This window comes from Lactuca sativa, chromosome 4 (assembly GCF_002870075.4).
Source record: "Lactuca sativa cultivar Salinas chromosome 4, Lsat_Salinas_v11, whole genome shotgun sequence".
NCBI classification, from domain to species: domain Eukaryota; kingdom Viridiplantae; phylum Streptophyta; class Magnoliopsida; order Asterales; family Asteraceae; genus Lactuca; species Lactuca sativa.
The window spans coordinates 218,014,916-218,031,598 of NC_056626.2; the positions used below are offsets into that span (position 1 = coordinate 218,014,916).

The 16,683-nt window shown below is 38.0% G+C and overlaps 1 protein-coding gene across 1 annotated transcript; it reads right to left on the reverse strand.

The window, feature by feature from the left end:
- Positions 1-14,723: 14,723 nt before the first annotated feature.
- LOC111893484 (aldehyde oxidase GLOX) lies at positions 14,724-16,473 on the reverse strand. The gene has a single exon (XM_023889539.3). It carries the CDS (start codon positions 16,471-16,473, stop codon positions 14,845-14,847), a length of 1,629 nt encoding a protein of 542 aa, XP_023745307.2. The 3' UTR covers positions 14,724-14,844.
- Positions 16,474-16,683: the final 210 nt, after the last annotated feature.

A 16,683-nucleotide genomic window follows, 5' to 3' on the forward strand; every position in this document is an offset into this window, starting at 1 on the left:
AGCATAAATGCTTAGTGAGTTCCCCAATATACACTTACACACATACGCCCTTCCAGGCCCTGACCTTCCGGTCCTCAATACAACGCCTTCCGGCCCATAACATAATCGCCTTCCGGCCCATAACATATTGCCTTCCGGCCCACATATCATACATAGCACATATAACAATTAACTTACCACATATAGCATACATATCACATAACATATCCGACCTTCCGGTCACACAGTCAAACCCTTCCGGGTACAGTATAGTGAGAAGACTCACCTCGTATATGCTGAAAGCTAGCAACTCCTGAAATGACTCGTGCACAACCGACGAGCTACAACCTCCCTATAACATTACATAACTCATTAATACTTATCTCTTCTAAGTGTGACTATCCCTAAGAAGTCAGACTTAGGTCAACTCTGGTCAACGGTCAACGGTCAGCTCGACCGGACTCGGCGAGTACCATGGCGACTCGGCGAGTCTGGACGTCCTCCAACTTTCTGAGATTCCTTATCTACTCGTCGAGTACCCTCCTCGACCCGACGAGTTACTCCTGGAAGAATCACGGGGCCACCCCGACTCCACTCGCCGAGTCTGAAGAACAACTCGGCGAGTCCCAGTAAATCTTCAAGCTACTCGCCGAGTCTGAAGAACAACTCGGCGAGTCCATGCCATGCAGACGAGTAACTGCTTCCTGAATTACGTATGGTCCCAAGATATACAACCATGGGACCCTCTGGACGTCTAAACATCTCATTACTGTGGGTATAACATCTGGGTAATAACATAATAACCCATCTAATCACTAAATGGGTTTTTCATAAACCCTAGGTTCATAGGCACATTAACTAACAGAATTGATCCGAGTATTACCTGAGAACGTTCTCTCTGTGTCCCCCAAACCTCAGGACTCGATCCTCCTTGATATTCCTTTGACCAATTTCTTCTTCTTCTTGTCTAACAAGTTCCTCCAAGTCCCAATAGCTTTCTCTCCTGCTCTAGACGTCCACAATGATTAGGGTTCCTTTCAATCGATCAAAAGACGGAAAATGACGGCCTAAGAGGCGTTATATACGATTCAAACTGAACGGTTAGGGTTTCTGCTGAACAGCGTCGACTCGCCGAGTCCATATCTAGACTCGTCGAGTCCAGTCGCGGACCCGCGACCAAGTCTGCGATCCTACTCGGCGAGTCTAGGCTCCAACTCGCCGAGTCCCCTCTTAAACCACCCAAAAACATAATTAAACAATACCTGAGATTTCGGGCTGTTACATTATGGTTTTATTAATTAATTAACGTGTATAATTAAAAGAGGTTTAATAAATCCATAAAAGTTTTGGTTTAAAATTTAATTGAATTAAAGGTATAATTATTAAATTTGACCACCTAATATTTTAAAAGCGTAAAATACACCCTATACTATATATAACATTAAAAGTCTAACACTATATATATGTATGAGTAAAAGTCAGTCTTACCGTTAGTAGGCCTCATTCACGAAGCTGGTCTATAAGGGGTGTTTAAGGAAATTGCCTATAAAATGGCGATTGAATGGGTATCCACTCTTACCCACCGCACTCTTGACTAGTGGAGGGTCGTTAGCCAAACAGGTAGGATAGGGCAAAACCTTCCATTATAAGTATAATGAAGTACTAAAGTAACTAAATGGTTTACAAATTCCCAATCTTAGTTACTTAGGCAAAAGTGAATTGATGCAATTCCATGAAATTACACTTTGTGCCCTTGCGAAGACGTTAGTGGAGCGTGTGTGGTTAACCGGCACACTAAATGGTTCTAAGCAAAGGTAGCAAAGGGTGACTCAATGTTTGTCATAGTTCGGTGGAGCATGTGTGGTTTACCGGAACATCGAATAGGTGACCGTAACATGTGAGGGCACCATGTCAGTTTGCATGGTTATTCACACCCGCTTTGTGATCCTCGGCATCCCAGTCACAAACAATAGGGGCATATCGAGATTTAAGCATGCCATTAAAATTTTCAATGAATCTCAAAGGATCTAGGAGTTTTCATAGATTTAAAAACTTAACTTTCTTTTTCGTTTTTCGTGGTGGAAATTAGTGAATCATCATTCACTTACCTTCAAATATTCTGCAATTAGGGTTACGGCATCCCTCTCCCGAGTTGTAGAATATTGTGTTGGATCTTGGCCTTAGTATCTCATTTGGGTGATTTACTAAGGACTCAATCAATCAACTAACTTGAATTCGTTTTCTCCCGTTTTGTAGATGTCAAACTTCGACAACTATGGTCTTCCCAAATCTCGTGGAACAAGCTTTCCACATGAAGATGATATTCCACGATTCGATCGAGGAACAAGAGATCATGCTTCACTTCCTCTACCTCCTCCAATTATTCTCCCTAACCCACAAGTTCGAAGGCTTGAAAAGTTCAAGCTCACTCAAGCCCTTTTGGTGAGTAAACATAAAGAAGGAAAGTCAGTGTGTGCACACGTCCAAGGGATGAAGTCACACATTGATAGGTTAAGAATGTTAGGATCCGTTGTCTGCGAGGAGATGGCTGTTGATTGGGTTCTTCAGTCACTTCCTAAATCATATCGTGAGTTCGTAAGAGAGTACTATATGATGAACTGCGACGTGACCCTTATAGATCTCACCTATACGCTTATTGCTGCTGAATCAGCAATGGTTTGGCGCAATAGAAAAGCAAAGTTGATTGGTGAATCTTCCTTCAAGAACTCTATGCATATAGACAATGGCAACGAAAGACATGCTATGATCGAAAAGTTTGATCATAAGAGAAAGGCAATGTCTGAACTAGTTCCGTGTCCTGTTTCAAAAGAGTCAATTTGCTTTTATTGCCAAGAGAAGGGACATTGGAGACGAAGCTGCCCTATTTACCTAAGAGATCTAAGAGATGGGAGAGTCAAAACATATGGCTTTGCTTTAGGTAAAAATCCATTGAATAACTCTTTTAAGCTCCTATTCTAGATTCTTAATACATAATGTGATAAGATTACAATTGATGTTTTGTAGGATCGAAGAAAAGAGAGGAAGCTTAAGAGAAGAAGTGAGCAGAATCTAACTGTGAAGAAATGGATTTCGATCGCATTACTTGAAGATTAGATTCTTGAGCTACCACTTAGAGTTAGAATAAGATTGCTAAGAAATATGTATTAGCATAGTTTTTCAAAGAATTGCATTGTAAGGACAAATTTTTCCGCAATAAAATAAATTTTGATTTTGATTTTATTTATTTATCCTTGCAATGGCGTATATAAAAAATTGATGTTAGAATGCTTCTATTATTAGCAATTATGGATTTGATTCTTAATTATGGAAATGTCCGAATATAGAAAGTTTCTCATCGCCCAAGTTTCAATTGGACAGAAACTTGGAATCATGCAACTTGGTTGCACGATGAATGAGAAATTTCATATTTGGAAATTAGACTAATTCATTGACAAAGTATCAAGTGAAGGACTAGGAGATCAAGTACACAAAGTTGCGTGTTGATCAAGTCCACCATAAGAGTTACAAAGATATTCGTCATGATTTACTAAAGGTTTAGTAAATATGATTATACTTATAAGATTAAGTGTAATTCTGAATTGATTGAAAAGATTTAAATCAATAGCAGAACGAATAAGAAGAATCAAGTAGGTAGAATGATAAAAGTTTCTCCATTCTAAGAAGAAGGGAGAGTACCTTTTATGCTTTATGATAAGTCTTAATGATTAAGAACCATATCTCAATTGGTCCTCTAAGTAAGTCTTAGTATAATTGCATGTCTAAGAAGAGGAATCAAGAATTGAAGATATGGTCAAATCAAGAAGTCAATCATACTTCGTTCCAAAACAAGTCTTAGAGTTAAGATTGTGAAATTGAGTGATAAGTATTAAGAAGGTTTATGACATTCATCAAATGTGGAAATTTGTGATGTCTTGGATAAGACAAAGACCAACTAGGACCAATTTATGAAGTGTTTTGATAAAAACTACACTGACTCTTGAATATTTGTTTGTCAAGAAATGTTTATTGACAAGAGAATCTTATATGTCAAGGAGTCAGTGGGAGTCTTAATGGTCTTGAAAGGTTTCAAGAACAAATCAAAATAAACCTCATCGATCATCACTAGCACACGAGTTGAGGTTTACAACCTATCGTGTTGACACTATTTTGTTTTTGTGCCATTCCAATTGAGTTAATTATGCATGAGAGTTCTGTGAGTTCTCATTTGAACGCATAAAAGGCAGGAACCTTGATCAATGGAAAGTACATTGATAGGAAAGGGTAAGCTGCTTAACTACTTGGAACACATGGTGGGCAGCTGTGCTACCATAACGCAAGAAATCAAGATTAAGAAAGTTCGGTCCATATGAGTTTGAATTTGTCGTAAACTTTGGTTTTAACAAATTCACATGGATAGGAACACATACACCATTAAAATCTAAGTGACATAAGATTCCCTCCTTCATGAAAATGACTGTGAGGAAATGCTTTCACTAAGAAAGATTTTAAAAGGATAGTGATTGTGAAAAATTGAATTCTCGAATTCGATTATGGTTACGGTATCCCTTTCCATGATTCGAATTGTGAGATTTGGCAATTAGTTTGAATTGTTTAGACACACATATGAGCTATCTAAAGGAAAGGTGTATAAGCTTAGATAAAGGATTATCAAAGCATTAGGTATTAGAAGCATGAACTTAAGAAATTCAACAAGTATTGTTTTTCTAGAAGTTAAGCTGGTTTCTGAATACATGTCAAAGCTAGTGGGAGCATAAGTGTTATGTTTATAATAATCATCATGATAGTGGGAGCATAAATGTTATGATTGTATGATTATTATGGAAAGTATTGCAAGTTAGCAATATTAATTATAGAAAACAATAGTTATACTTTGCAAAATTGTAAGAGTTGAAAAGTTGTTTTGCTATAATTAAGGGAGAGAATATTATGCTTCATTTCAAATCTAAAGGCTTAGGTTGTGGAATGTTAATAAATTTAGTCAAGGATCAATAGTGTGTTCTCGAATTTTGATTATGATTACGACATTCCTCTTCATAGTTCGAATTTTGAGAACGTAGCACATAAAATATTATGACAGAAGATTGATAAAGTATTGAATCTTCATGTAAGACATTATGCATCGCGTCCCATACACTTTGGGTACAGGATTGATTGCAAATGCTATAATATTTGACCATTTTAAAATTTTCCAAATGTCTAGCGCATTTAGAGGTAAAAAGGACAAGAATCGGTTTTGACTAAGATAATTAAACAACTATCAAAGGACAATCCAAAGGATTGGTCGCTTGTCAGTAGTTGGAAGTATTGTATTGGATGGACCATATCGATATTATTATGAATAGAAAAGATTCTATTAAGAATGAATTGTCATATGGTAAGTATGGAAATTTTTCCATATTGGGAATTGAATATTGAAAAAAATATATGTCTAGATTAGAAACTTTTATGCAAAAGGATATTCGAAGGAATGTACTTTGAGTGAGAGACATCATATCTAAGGAATTGTATTGTAACAATCTCCGATAGAGGACTTTGTAATATCGTTGGCAATAGTCTTTGTGACTTTTTGTGCTATGACATTACGAAAGGATCATTGCATAAAATGTTAGAATCTAGCATATTCCATAAGTGGCAAAAATTTGATATTCTTTCACTTATGAAAAAGGATTTAGAGTTGTGAAATGAGAATGATTGGAAATGTATCCAAGTTGATCTATTTCACAAAGTAAGAACCATAGGTAAACATTGTGTGCATGCTAGGAACATGGGACAAGTGTAATAATTCAAGTAAGAAGTTGATTACCCGAAACGAAAAATAATGAGTAATCGATATGGTGATAAATTAAAGGTGTTTTATTTATACTCAAAGGTTTGAGTCCATATGAGATTAGTATTATTCTTGTGTTTCACCTTCGCATGTTTTGACTTCCTAAATAATTTAATTGGTTGAGAACAGTCAAATTATTCAAACAGACCACAGTCGTTCATATGTTGGAAGTAGGTATGAATAAAGATTGTCGTGAATTGGTGTGTGGATTGTCTTAAGAGTATTAGACATAAACAAATGTTTGCTGCAACGTTCATGAGTGCTTATGAATATGATTTGAGCATTGGATTAAAACCACACTCACTTGGATCACTCCATGAATTGTATCACAAGTGATTGGTGAGACGATAATATCTTATATTCTTGAAACCGAGATGTGTGAGTTGTATCTTGCAAATCAGTTGCACATTGATAATATGTAAACGCACCAGTAACTCGGTGTCATAAAACATATTGTTGTGTGTGATTCGGTGAGTGAGTGCAAGCGAGCATTGAATCAAAGTTTATCCGTTCCTTTTATCCAAAGTAGGATAAAAGCAATATCTTTGGGCCCCTCGATGATTTAGTGATGACAAACGTAAATGCTCGGCCGGGCTAGGGCTAATTTGATTTGTTCAATTAGTCAGTCGTCATAAATCGGAAGTCGAGAAATATTATAGAGAGAATGATTAGAAATCATGTCTTACGATATCTAGAATGGAGGAATATATGATCCCTTATCTAAACGACACACATATCTGATAGGATCAGAGTTGACAGCGGCTTTGGAAAGCTACGATTGCAGATTAGGATCTGAAGTCATACGCATAATAGTTATTAGACTTATCCAAGTGGGAGACTGTTGGATTAGTGTCTAAGTCCATAACTATTTTGGTATGTACTTGACCAGATGGTGCATGGTCCTTTTGGGTTGCCTTCACCACAGCAACTTGATAGGATGAATTATGAAGAGAAAGGATTAAATATGATTTATTAATATATTATGGGAATAATATATTAAAGGAGAAATCATATTGTTTAATATTAGTCAAGAATTCATAAGAATTAAGTTTGTGACTAAAAGAGATTAATTAAACTTAAGGGACTGGAATTGTAAGTATAAGATAATTGGAATTTGGGCTATGGATTGCCTTATATTAAGGAGTGGACGAATTCTATGGGGAAACCCATTAGAAATCGTCCAAGGCCTTTAAGGAAATGAGTCCATGGGTTGCTTAGGGCTTAAGCATCCAAATTTGGGTTTCCTTGTTAGATAACCCTAATAGCCTCACTATATATATGACCCTTTTGACCCAAAAACGTGGTTAAGCTTTGTTCTAGGGTTTCACACGGTTTTTGGGCAGTCTCCATCCGCTCTCCTCTTCATCCTCTTGCTTATGGTGTTTGTGAACCATTAGAGGAGTGACATTTGTGACTTTAAGCTTTCTAAAGTCAATACAAGGAGATTTGAGATTGTTATTACTACATAACAATCAAGGTAACATCTTAAACCTATTCTTATGTTAATATGATTACTTGAATGCTAGAATTAGGGTTTATAGTCTTGGATGAATTGCATGTACAATAGAGAAACCTAGATCCAAGCATTAGGGTTTGTATGAGCACATAGGATGTTCTTATAGCCAAAACCCATCACTTTATGGAATCAAACCAATCAAACAACCTCCAACATGAAGAAAACTACATAAAAGTCTAGATCTTAGAAGAATAAAACATAAAGGTTGGAAATTGAGGACTTACGATGGACCAAGGTATGATCTTTAAGGTGGTGAGAGAACTTGCTTGCTGGTTCAAAGCACAATGAACATCTTCTTCTTCTTTAAAGAACAAAAATATATATAAATGGATGAAAGAGGAGAGGGGAGAATCAAAATGGTGAAAGGGGGGTTAGGGTTTCCCTCAAGATGATCTAGAGATGAAGGAGGCTCATAAAATTCTCCAAAACACGGAACCAACCTTTATATATGTTTAAAACCCTAAAAGCTCGAGGGCTTGGGCTGCATGGTTTTCATGTCGTGAGCCCTTGATGCTCACGTCGTGAGCATAGTTTAAATTTATATTTCCATTTAATCGCTTCTCACGTCATGAGCTCCAACTGCTCATGTCGTGGGATCATTTATTCCCCCAAATCCTCTCCAACTTCAACCAGCCATAAGTTCTTCATTTCAACTTGAATTTTTACGATCTTTATATCCACAGAAAGGTAATGAAAAGCTCTACACTTCTATCAACTTCCATTTCCATAAAACATTCTAAACTAAAATCCAAAATTCATAAAAGGCCCGAACTGCCACTTAATTATATACCCTTGGTCTCCAAACCACAAACCGAACTCCTAGATCATCTAAACAACATTACCCACACTCAAAGGGAATTGAGTCTCTTTCCCAAAGGACCCAAGCCTTATGATAATCGGTCCTCGGGTTACGGCATCGAATTATGAAATGATCCGGAACAGGGTGTTACAACTCTCCCCCACTTAAAATAGATTTCGTCCTCGAAATCGTCCTTACTACGTCCTCCACCGCTACACGATTCTGCCCAAACTTCTTGAATTTTGATTAAAAATGAAGATTTATCACATACAAATGGTTGCCTCCTAAATCTGCCATCTTAGCCCCGCGTTGGCCAAAAAATTGCTTATACCTTCGAAATAATGAACATTAACACTGTTCCCTCAGCTCAAAAGAAGGAAGTCCAGCAACCCTACCTAAAACCTGAAACAACTACATTACTCTTGTTACCTAGAAGACCTTAACACAACGATAACCACCCAAAACAGGAACTTCCCGAAAATATACCGAAGATTACTCCATAGGACTACTGATCATTCATTCATCATACTCATCCCTAGTCCTTGACTACAAATACCTTTCTATAATGTAGAAAGAAAGCTCAAAATATATTGATAACCTTACAATACTTCCATCCTATCTGCCGACCTAGTGAATGCTATGGCCACCCCACAGTTGTACGACATGACTATCCCACCTTGGTCTTACCACACCTCTACCATATCAACAACAATCATTCCGAGTCGAACCCGCATCCGAATGAATCCTAATCAGGTGTTCGGGTCATGCTTCGAACCCTAAATCCTTCATCAAACAAGAACAGGCAGCGAGGCTCTAACACAACCCTCAATCTGGATTAATCTACATGCCTATTATGGATCACAAAGAAAGCGACAACCAGCTGTTGGAAAGTTTCTTGAAGTGCCAACTTAGAAAACTTTAATCCAGATGTCCACTTGAGTCATCTTCCTTCCCGACTAAGATGTGAAACTCACCCTAGTTTCACACCTAATTCAGCTCCTGGAATTCTGAACAATTATCCCCTACTTGGATTCATCGAAGCTCTCCCAACCCACAAAATTTGATGGATTCCCAACCCATGTTACCTCTTATAACTCAAACCGTCAAAGACCTGTGGTTACCAATACTAGCGTTCCATTGGTATCCAATCTCGATGATCGCACAAACTCTTAAAATTTAGATGAATACTTCCCGAAACTTCAACGAATCCGACAACACCACTCACTTCCTATGATACTGCACCACCTCCTTAAGTCATTTATGTCGGTGACAAAGACCATAACCCTTGCTCTGAACTGGTAAATCTTCACTCAAACTTCCCATCCTTAAAAGGATCTCTAAATTCTAACCATCTTCAACCCTTGTGATTATAAAATTCCCCTACCACTTCCAATGACCAAAAAAACTCATGCGACTGCCATCACCATCTCCTTGCTATTGTTCCTTCCATAGCAACGGTAATGATTAGACCCAAAGTCCTTCCATAGAGGATGGTCGATGCTATCGGAATCAATGCTAACACGACTAAACTCTGACTTCATTGAGAACTAGAAAGATAATCCGACCACAAAAATTCCAAATGATACCCCTGAATTGACCCAATCAAAGATTTGGAACAACAACCGAACAACTTGAGTACCGCTCAGCAAGATACGACCCATTAATAACTCTTGGCATGCAAAATGGCATATAACAATTCCTAATGATATAACCAAAGAAATAACAGGGAACTAAACCAAATATACTGCTTACCCATACCAAAACAAGATTCCAAAAGCAATATAAATATGGATAATATTCAAAAAGAAAACAAAGATTACATACCCGCAATAGCACCTAATGAAACCATGGCCTCCGCTACTGACACTGCAACGCTCAGCTCCTCGCTGTTAGGGCTCCTTTCCTACCGTCACAAACGTCAATGATCCTCAAAGTAACTGGAGCATATATATACTCACTTTAACCCTGAACATCAGACAATTGAGCTTCTTGTGGTCCACTTGGTTGTAGTGAAAACACATTGGATCCGGCCCACATGGGAAATCCCTACTAAAATGACCCATATGTCCACAACTGAAACGTCCTCGGCCTGTATCCCGACATCCTCCGTCATGGGTCCTCCTACACTTGGCACAATGGCCCTAGCCCTGATGGCCTCCCAAACGTGAATCCCGAGTCCTAGGCCTCTTTACCTGCCCCATTGAAATCTGAATCTGCTATGGCTTCCTGTTTCAGAGGTGCTCCAAATAAATCTCATGCTCTCGACCTCTAGAAATCATATGATTCTGGGTCTTGCACTCTGGAAAACACACAAACTCCATGATGCCATCCCTCCGCATGTCATGATACCTTACCTTCTTTATCTCCTCGTATGTTGGATACTGCGGAACCATCAAAGCTCTCTCCCGAGACTTTGTAGTGATCTCTGCCACTGTTTCAGTCATCTGGTGAAGGTCCTGAAACTCCTTCACCAACTATTGTACCTCCAGTTGGTGAAAACTCAGCCCTAAAACGGGTCAGAACTCATCCCAAGTCATCGTATTTAGGGCTTCACCTCCCAAAGCGAAGTCTACATCCTCCCACCAATTCTCAGGCTTTGTCTTTCAGAAAATAGGAGGAAAATCTGACCTTCGACCCCTCGGGTTAGAAAATCTTTTGGAAAGCATTATCCATATCCGTTAACCATCTCTTACTGGCACAAGAGTCCTTCTCCCCAAAGAAATCGGGAGCTTCACATGCACGGAAATCACGGAAAGAAAGAGTGTGAGCTCCAATAGTAGCCGCCATAACCATTGTACGAAACGCACCCAGACACTCATCCAGAATCCCCTCATTGACCATACTGAATATCACATGAATCCATTCCAAAATACCATGAGTAATCTCCGACGAGATCAACTCCCACATCCACTCATCAATCGGTTCGGTACCTGCACTTGATCTAGAATCCGAACTCAAACCTACTTCCTGAGTGCTCATCACCATACCAGAAAACAACATGAACATGATCAGGACATACCCAATAATACTCATCCATAGGCTTCCTAGATTCTCCGAAACTCTCCCCAATTCGAGTATGGATCCCGTGCTTTCAGTAGTACGGGCCTAATACTACCTTCCACACCTGTCCATACTTTCCTCAATAATCATCCTGAATCCTCTAAGTCACCTTCTCAAATTGATACACCAAGTAATTGGTAAATAGCGCAACTAAACCCAATGAAGCACTTCCTAGGCTTTCCTAGGTTTCCGACCTCACCCTACCATCAACTGCTGAAAAACTCCCCATAATGTCAATTAACCACCTCATGAATACAATCACATGCAACAAAGATTAGATAATCCTTTGAGTAAAAGACTAATCCTTACAATGGTTAGACTCGAATGAGAGCTACACAATAGGGTCAAATCCATCACTCTGAGATTATTCAACCTTTGTCACATGTGACTTAACATATTCGCTTAGTAGCTAACTCACATCACTTAAGAGTTCCACAAAGCACGAAGCAAACAACATTTGTGCAGTAGCACTCCATTCCATATAATAACCAAAGAACATTGAAACTTACATACTACAAATCATGTTAGGAACTTCCACTCTCATTGTCGATTTCCTTATGCATGCAAATTATACACAATATAGGATCAAATAGACCGTCAAATCAAAGACTCTACCCTTGGACCACAATCAAATGAGTAATAGGAAATAATAACAAATCAATCGTTCTAGGGCTATATGATCCTAACCGTATACAAATTTTAAAGCATATACTTAGCAATTACTGATACCAATACAAATTCCCATTCTAGTATATCATGCAATTCTTCCTAGGCTATAAGGCATCACATATCAGGCCAATCTATCATGTAATTCCTAAAAGTATCCCTAGCCTTATCCTAGCATAAAATTCTCATAACATATAATCATAACAAACATGTGGTGGTGGTGGTGAACCATGAAATGAGTAACAGATCCCGAAGGTAATCCGTAGGTAAGAAAAATTTGTGTCATGTCATAAATAGTCATCCTGATTCACATGTAATAATAATAATAATAATAATAATAATAATAATAAAGAAGTGTGTAAATTGAATAAGAGACCAAATATGTATGGATGTGGCATTCCCAACCTATTGGTAACTCTTTTGGTCAATTATGTTTGTGGAGTGAGTTCGAATCCTGCCTACAACATTTTTTTTGTCCATCATCTTCACGAAATTAGTTTTTGTGTCGATCCCCACGAAAAATTCCAATCTCCCTCCAATATACCTCACAAAAATTTTTAATCTCCCCCCACGAAATCCCTATTTAACATTCTGAAATACTTTTTTTATGGTTGAAGTAGACGAAGAGAACACCCATCTTCTGACGCGCGCCTCCAACATTGATCCTAGAGACCTTCCACCACCTCCGACGCTCCGTTGGTCACCATCTCCGTCATTCCAGTCTTCGACTATCGCACACAAAGGTAAGCTTAAAATCTGAAATCATTTTTTTATGGCTTGAGTTGACGACGACTCTCAAACACTATGTCCTAATAGTTTAACTCGTTCCATAGAAATCGTGCATCTACTCCACATTGGAGCACACCCCTGAACTCCCATCTTCGACACTCCCATTTGTCACCATCTCTGGATGTCTTTGATTATGTTAATAGCAATTTCGGGGGTGTGGAGACTAGGAAAACACGAAGTAACAACACAATCATTTTGATTCTCAGCTTGTAGGCACAAGACGTGAAGGTAATTTCTATGAGTATTTCTTGTTTCCCAATTTGCACAAATAGAAACTATATCAGTAAGTATTGCTTGTTTCCCAATTTGCATAAATATTTAACATACTATGATATAGTTCTCTCTTATGTTTGTTGCTTCAGTTTTTAGAAGTTACACACCATTTAATTGATTACTCTTATATGCACTAACTGTTGATGATGGCCAACCATCTTACGAAGAATGATGTTGTTGGTCATAAACTTGCTACTCATTCTAGCATGTTTAATTCACATCATGTAATCTAAATTTCAGAACAAAATTGTAGTTTTTTTTGTGAAACTTTATGTATAAGCTAGATAAATTGTGGCGAAACATTGTTTCACCATGCAGGCTGTAGAAGCAAGAAGAAGCAGGGCCAGGGAGTAGAAGCTTGCAGTTTCTAATAATTATCATATGCTAACAACAATAGATGAGATACATAAAGCACAAGAAAGAGCACAAATTTTTGTAGGGCAAGATATTATGGTGGATTAAACAAAAGAAAAAAGAAACACACTCGACTCTTTTATCTATGACACTCTTAGCAAGGTAAATCTTTACACTTGATTTAGTAATTCCTTATAGTTATTTGTGTTGTTTAAGTTTTGATTATATATATTGCTTACAATCTGATAGAATATTTGTACGTTAGCTTTTTAGTTCCTATCGAAACATTGCAACAAATTCAGAGGTAGAGATTATCTCTAAAAGTCTTCAAAAAACCGAAGAGTGTCTATATGAAGATGGTGATGATGAATGTACACATGTTTATATTGGAAAACTTGAGCATCTTGAAAGGTTTTAAAAATATATGAAAATTTTAAACTAATATTTTCCTTCCGAAATAGCTTGCTTACATCTAATTATGTATTATTGTGTAGTTTTTAGACCCCATTGAAAATAGATACATGGATGAAAAGGTTAGAAAATAAGCAACAACAACTCTGCAAACTTGTATACAAAAAGTCTATTTTGTTGCGATATAATTTCCTATTGTATTATTATATACATTATTCTTTTTATAGCATTGGTCTGCAGATAAGTGGAGAAAGAATTCAAAATTTGCTCAACCTCACGCTCCCCCCGATTATCCACATGAGGACAATTGATATGTCTTTTGGAACAATTGAATTTGTAAACATTTGGTATTGCTTGTTTTCTTAATTATTGCTTAGTTTTGTATGATATTTTGAACAATGGAATAAAATCTGTCAAACTTGGTATTAGGGATGTTTTTTGGTGTATATTATATGGTATTTGGGTTTAATGTGAATTCAATGTGGTATTTAACAAAAAACTAAAATTTTTAAATTTTATTTTTTTTAAAATAAAACGAAGTTAGCTACGGGCAACAGATTTCCGTAGCTATTATGTAGTCATTTATTTTCGTAGCTATTACGTAGCTATTTGAATCCATAGCAATTCTGTAGATATTTAGTTTCGTAGCTATTCTGTAGCCATCTATTTCCGTAGCTATTATGTAGGAAATTCGTAGCTATTTATTTCCGTAGCTGTGGTAGATATGGAAAATTTCGTAGCTATTCCGTAGCGATTCCGAAGCTATAATATAGCCATAGGCCATTATGTTACGAACATTTTTCTTACCAATTCAATAGCTATCCGTTTATAGCTATAGAATACTTACGGATTGTGCTATAGATATTGAACGTGCACGGCATCACTAGGACTCCTGATCCAATTACACCAATTAATTTTGAAGGTGATGCGTCTAGAACTAAAGCATATATAATAAAATCAGTGTTATATGAAAACTTTTGAAATGAATAAAATAGTCAGATAGCCAAAAGACGAATCGAATGGATAAATTAAGTAAAATAACATGGTCTCTGTAAATAGAATAAATTAAAACCCGTCCGGTTGACAAATGAGTGTACAATTAAAGATGAACGAAACAAAACAAAATAATGACCATTATTCTATATTTTGTCACTGCATTTGAACCCAAATACCAGGACTTGGGATCTCTTTGTGAACAACATATAAAAGATAATTCCCTGCCGGAGCAACATTACCAGAGGGCGGTGTGGTTACTACAACTTGATATCTTGACTTCCCCAAAATCTTGGCAGCCACACCACCATCGAGCACCAGCAATCTTTGATTCATGGAAAAGGAGTGTGTGTTGAACGGAGGTGCCATCATTGTCACTGAGACGGAGCTTGGATCCACAATGCCTGAAACTGTAAACACAATAACTAATTGCTTTCCGTACCCTATTTTAGTGTTTTTTACAGGCAATATTATTTTGGGGCGTAAATCGGACGAGTTTGAATCCAAATAAGAAGGAGAGTACGCCTCCAAACTCAGCTCAGTGGGATAAAGGACGTTTCCGAATTCATATTTGTCGTGGGGGTTACTTCCACCAACAAGAACTCGTCCATCTCTTAGTAAAACAGCTGTGGAATGGTAAACTCTTGGAATGGTGCTTGGATTCTGCACTTCAAATCGAGACCCGACCTGTTTATCAGGTTGGTAAACCACTGGGCTAAGAACAGGGTTCCTCCCAAGTTCCCAACCTGCAACTCCAGCAGATACACCATTGATGATTAAAACATGAGCATTGGGAAGCAACAACATGTCACCCATGACTCGAGCCAAAGGCATGGTCTCCATGACCCATTGAGGGTTAGGGTCAGATATTTTGATCCTTCCGCATGTATCCAAAGCTCCATCAAATATCCCTTTATTTGCATTAACAAATGCTCCTTTTGGTGCACCCCCACAAACCAATACTTCAACCGCATTTACTGTTCCCTTTGTTATGCGCAGAGGGAGAAGTACAGCAGATCCGGTACTCGGATAACTCCTTGGTTGACCATCGGGCATTGTAGGGTAAGTCTTGATAACTTGGTTGTTGGAATAGTCGAATAAAATAGCACGATTGTTGGCAAAAATGAAAAGATTCCCATCAGGATAGAGAAATACAAATGGGTATAAATTATTCTCAACGTTAGGGTCGTTCGTTTGAACCAAAAAAGGTAAACTAGGAGTGTTCTCAGTGGCCGACATCTTGGGGTAGAACTCATAGCTAAATGCCCGGCGGCCACCAATAATAATTTGTCTGCCATCTGGCAATATATGATTGGTCGCATACCATCTCTGTTGATTCAGGCCATTACGTATCTCTTGCCAGTCGCATGAATCACACGATTTATAAATTCTGACAACACGATAACCATCATCAAAGCCACCAGTTTGGACCAATCTTCCATCGGGCATTAATGTTCCAGACGAGCACCAGACATTGCTGAGCACCATAAGTGGACGAACGGTGTTTGATGCAACATCATACTCGACTGAATGGGCAGAACAATCGGTTGTGTTAGGACGACATGCCCCGTTTGGAAGTGAGATATTGGAGACTCCAAAATCGGTGCGGTCATACATGACAACACGATCATTGGGAAGTAACTGTGCGTGCATGGCCGAAATTCCAATGCTTGGGAGGAGGACAGACCACGATCCACCTGCCGCCGGACATTGCTGGGCATTGAGCAGGAGCACCAGAAAGAAGAAGAAGAGGTGATGATATAGGTGGGAAGTCGAAGGAGCCATGGCTTTGGTTTATTTTATTTGCTCTTCTTCGAATTTGTTAGGTTTTTGTGTGTTTATGGAAGTGTGAATGGTGGCTTTATATACACTTTGAGGCGATGAAAAGAGTCTTCTATGATCGTTTTTCACTCGGGTATGGTTCATGAACTGCGTTGTGAATTAAATAACCCATTAGTCAACCTGAATGATAAGCGAATTTCATTCAATCATTTA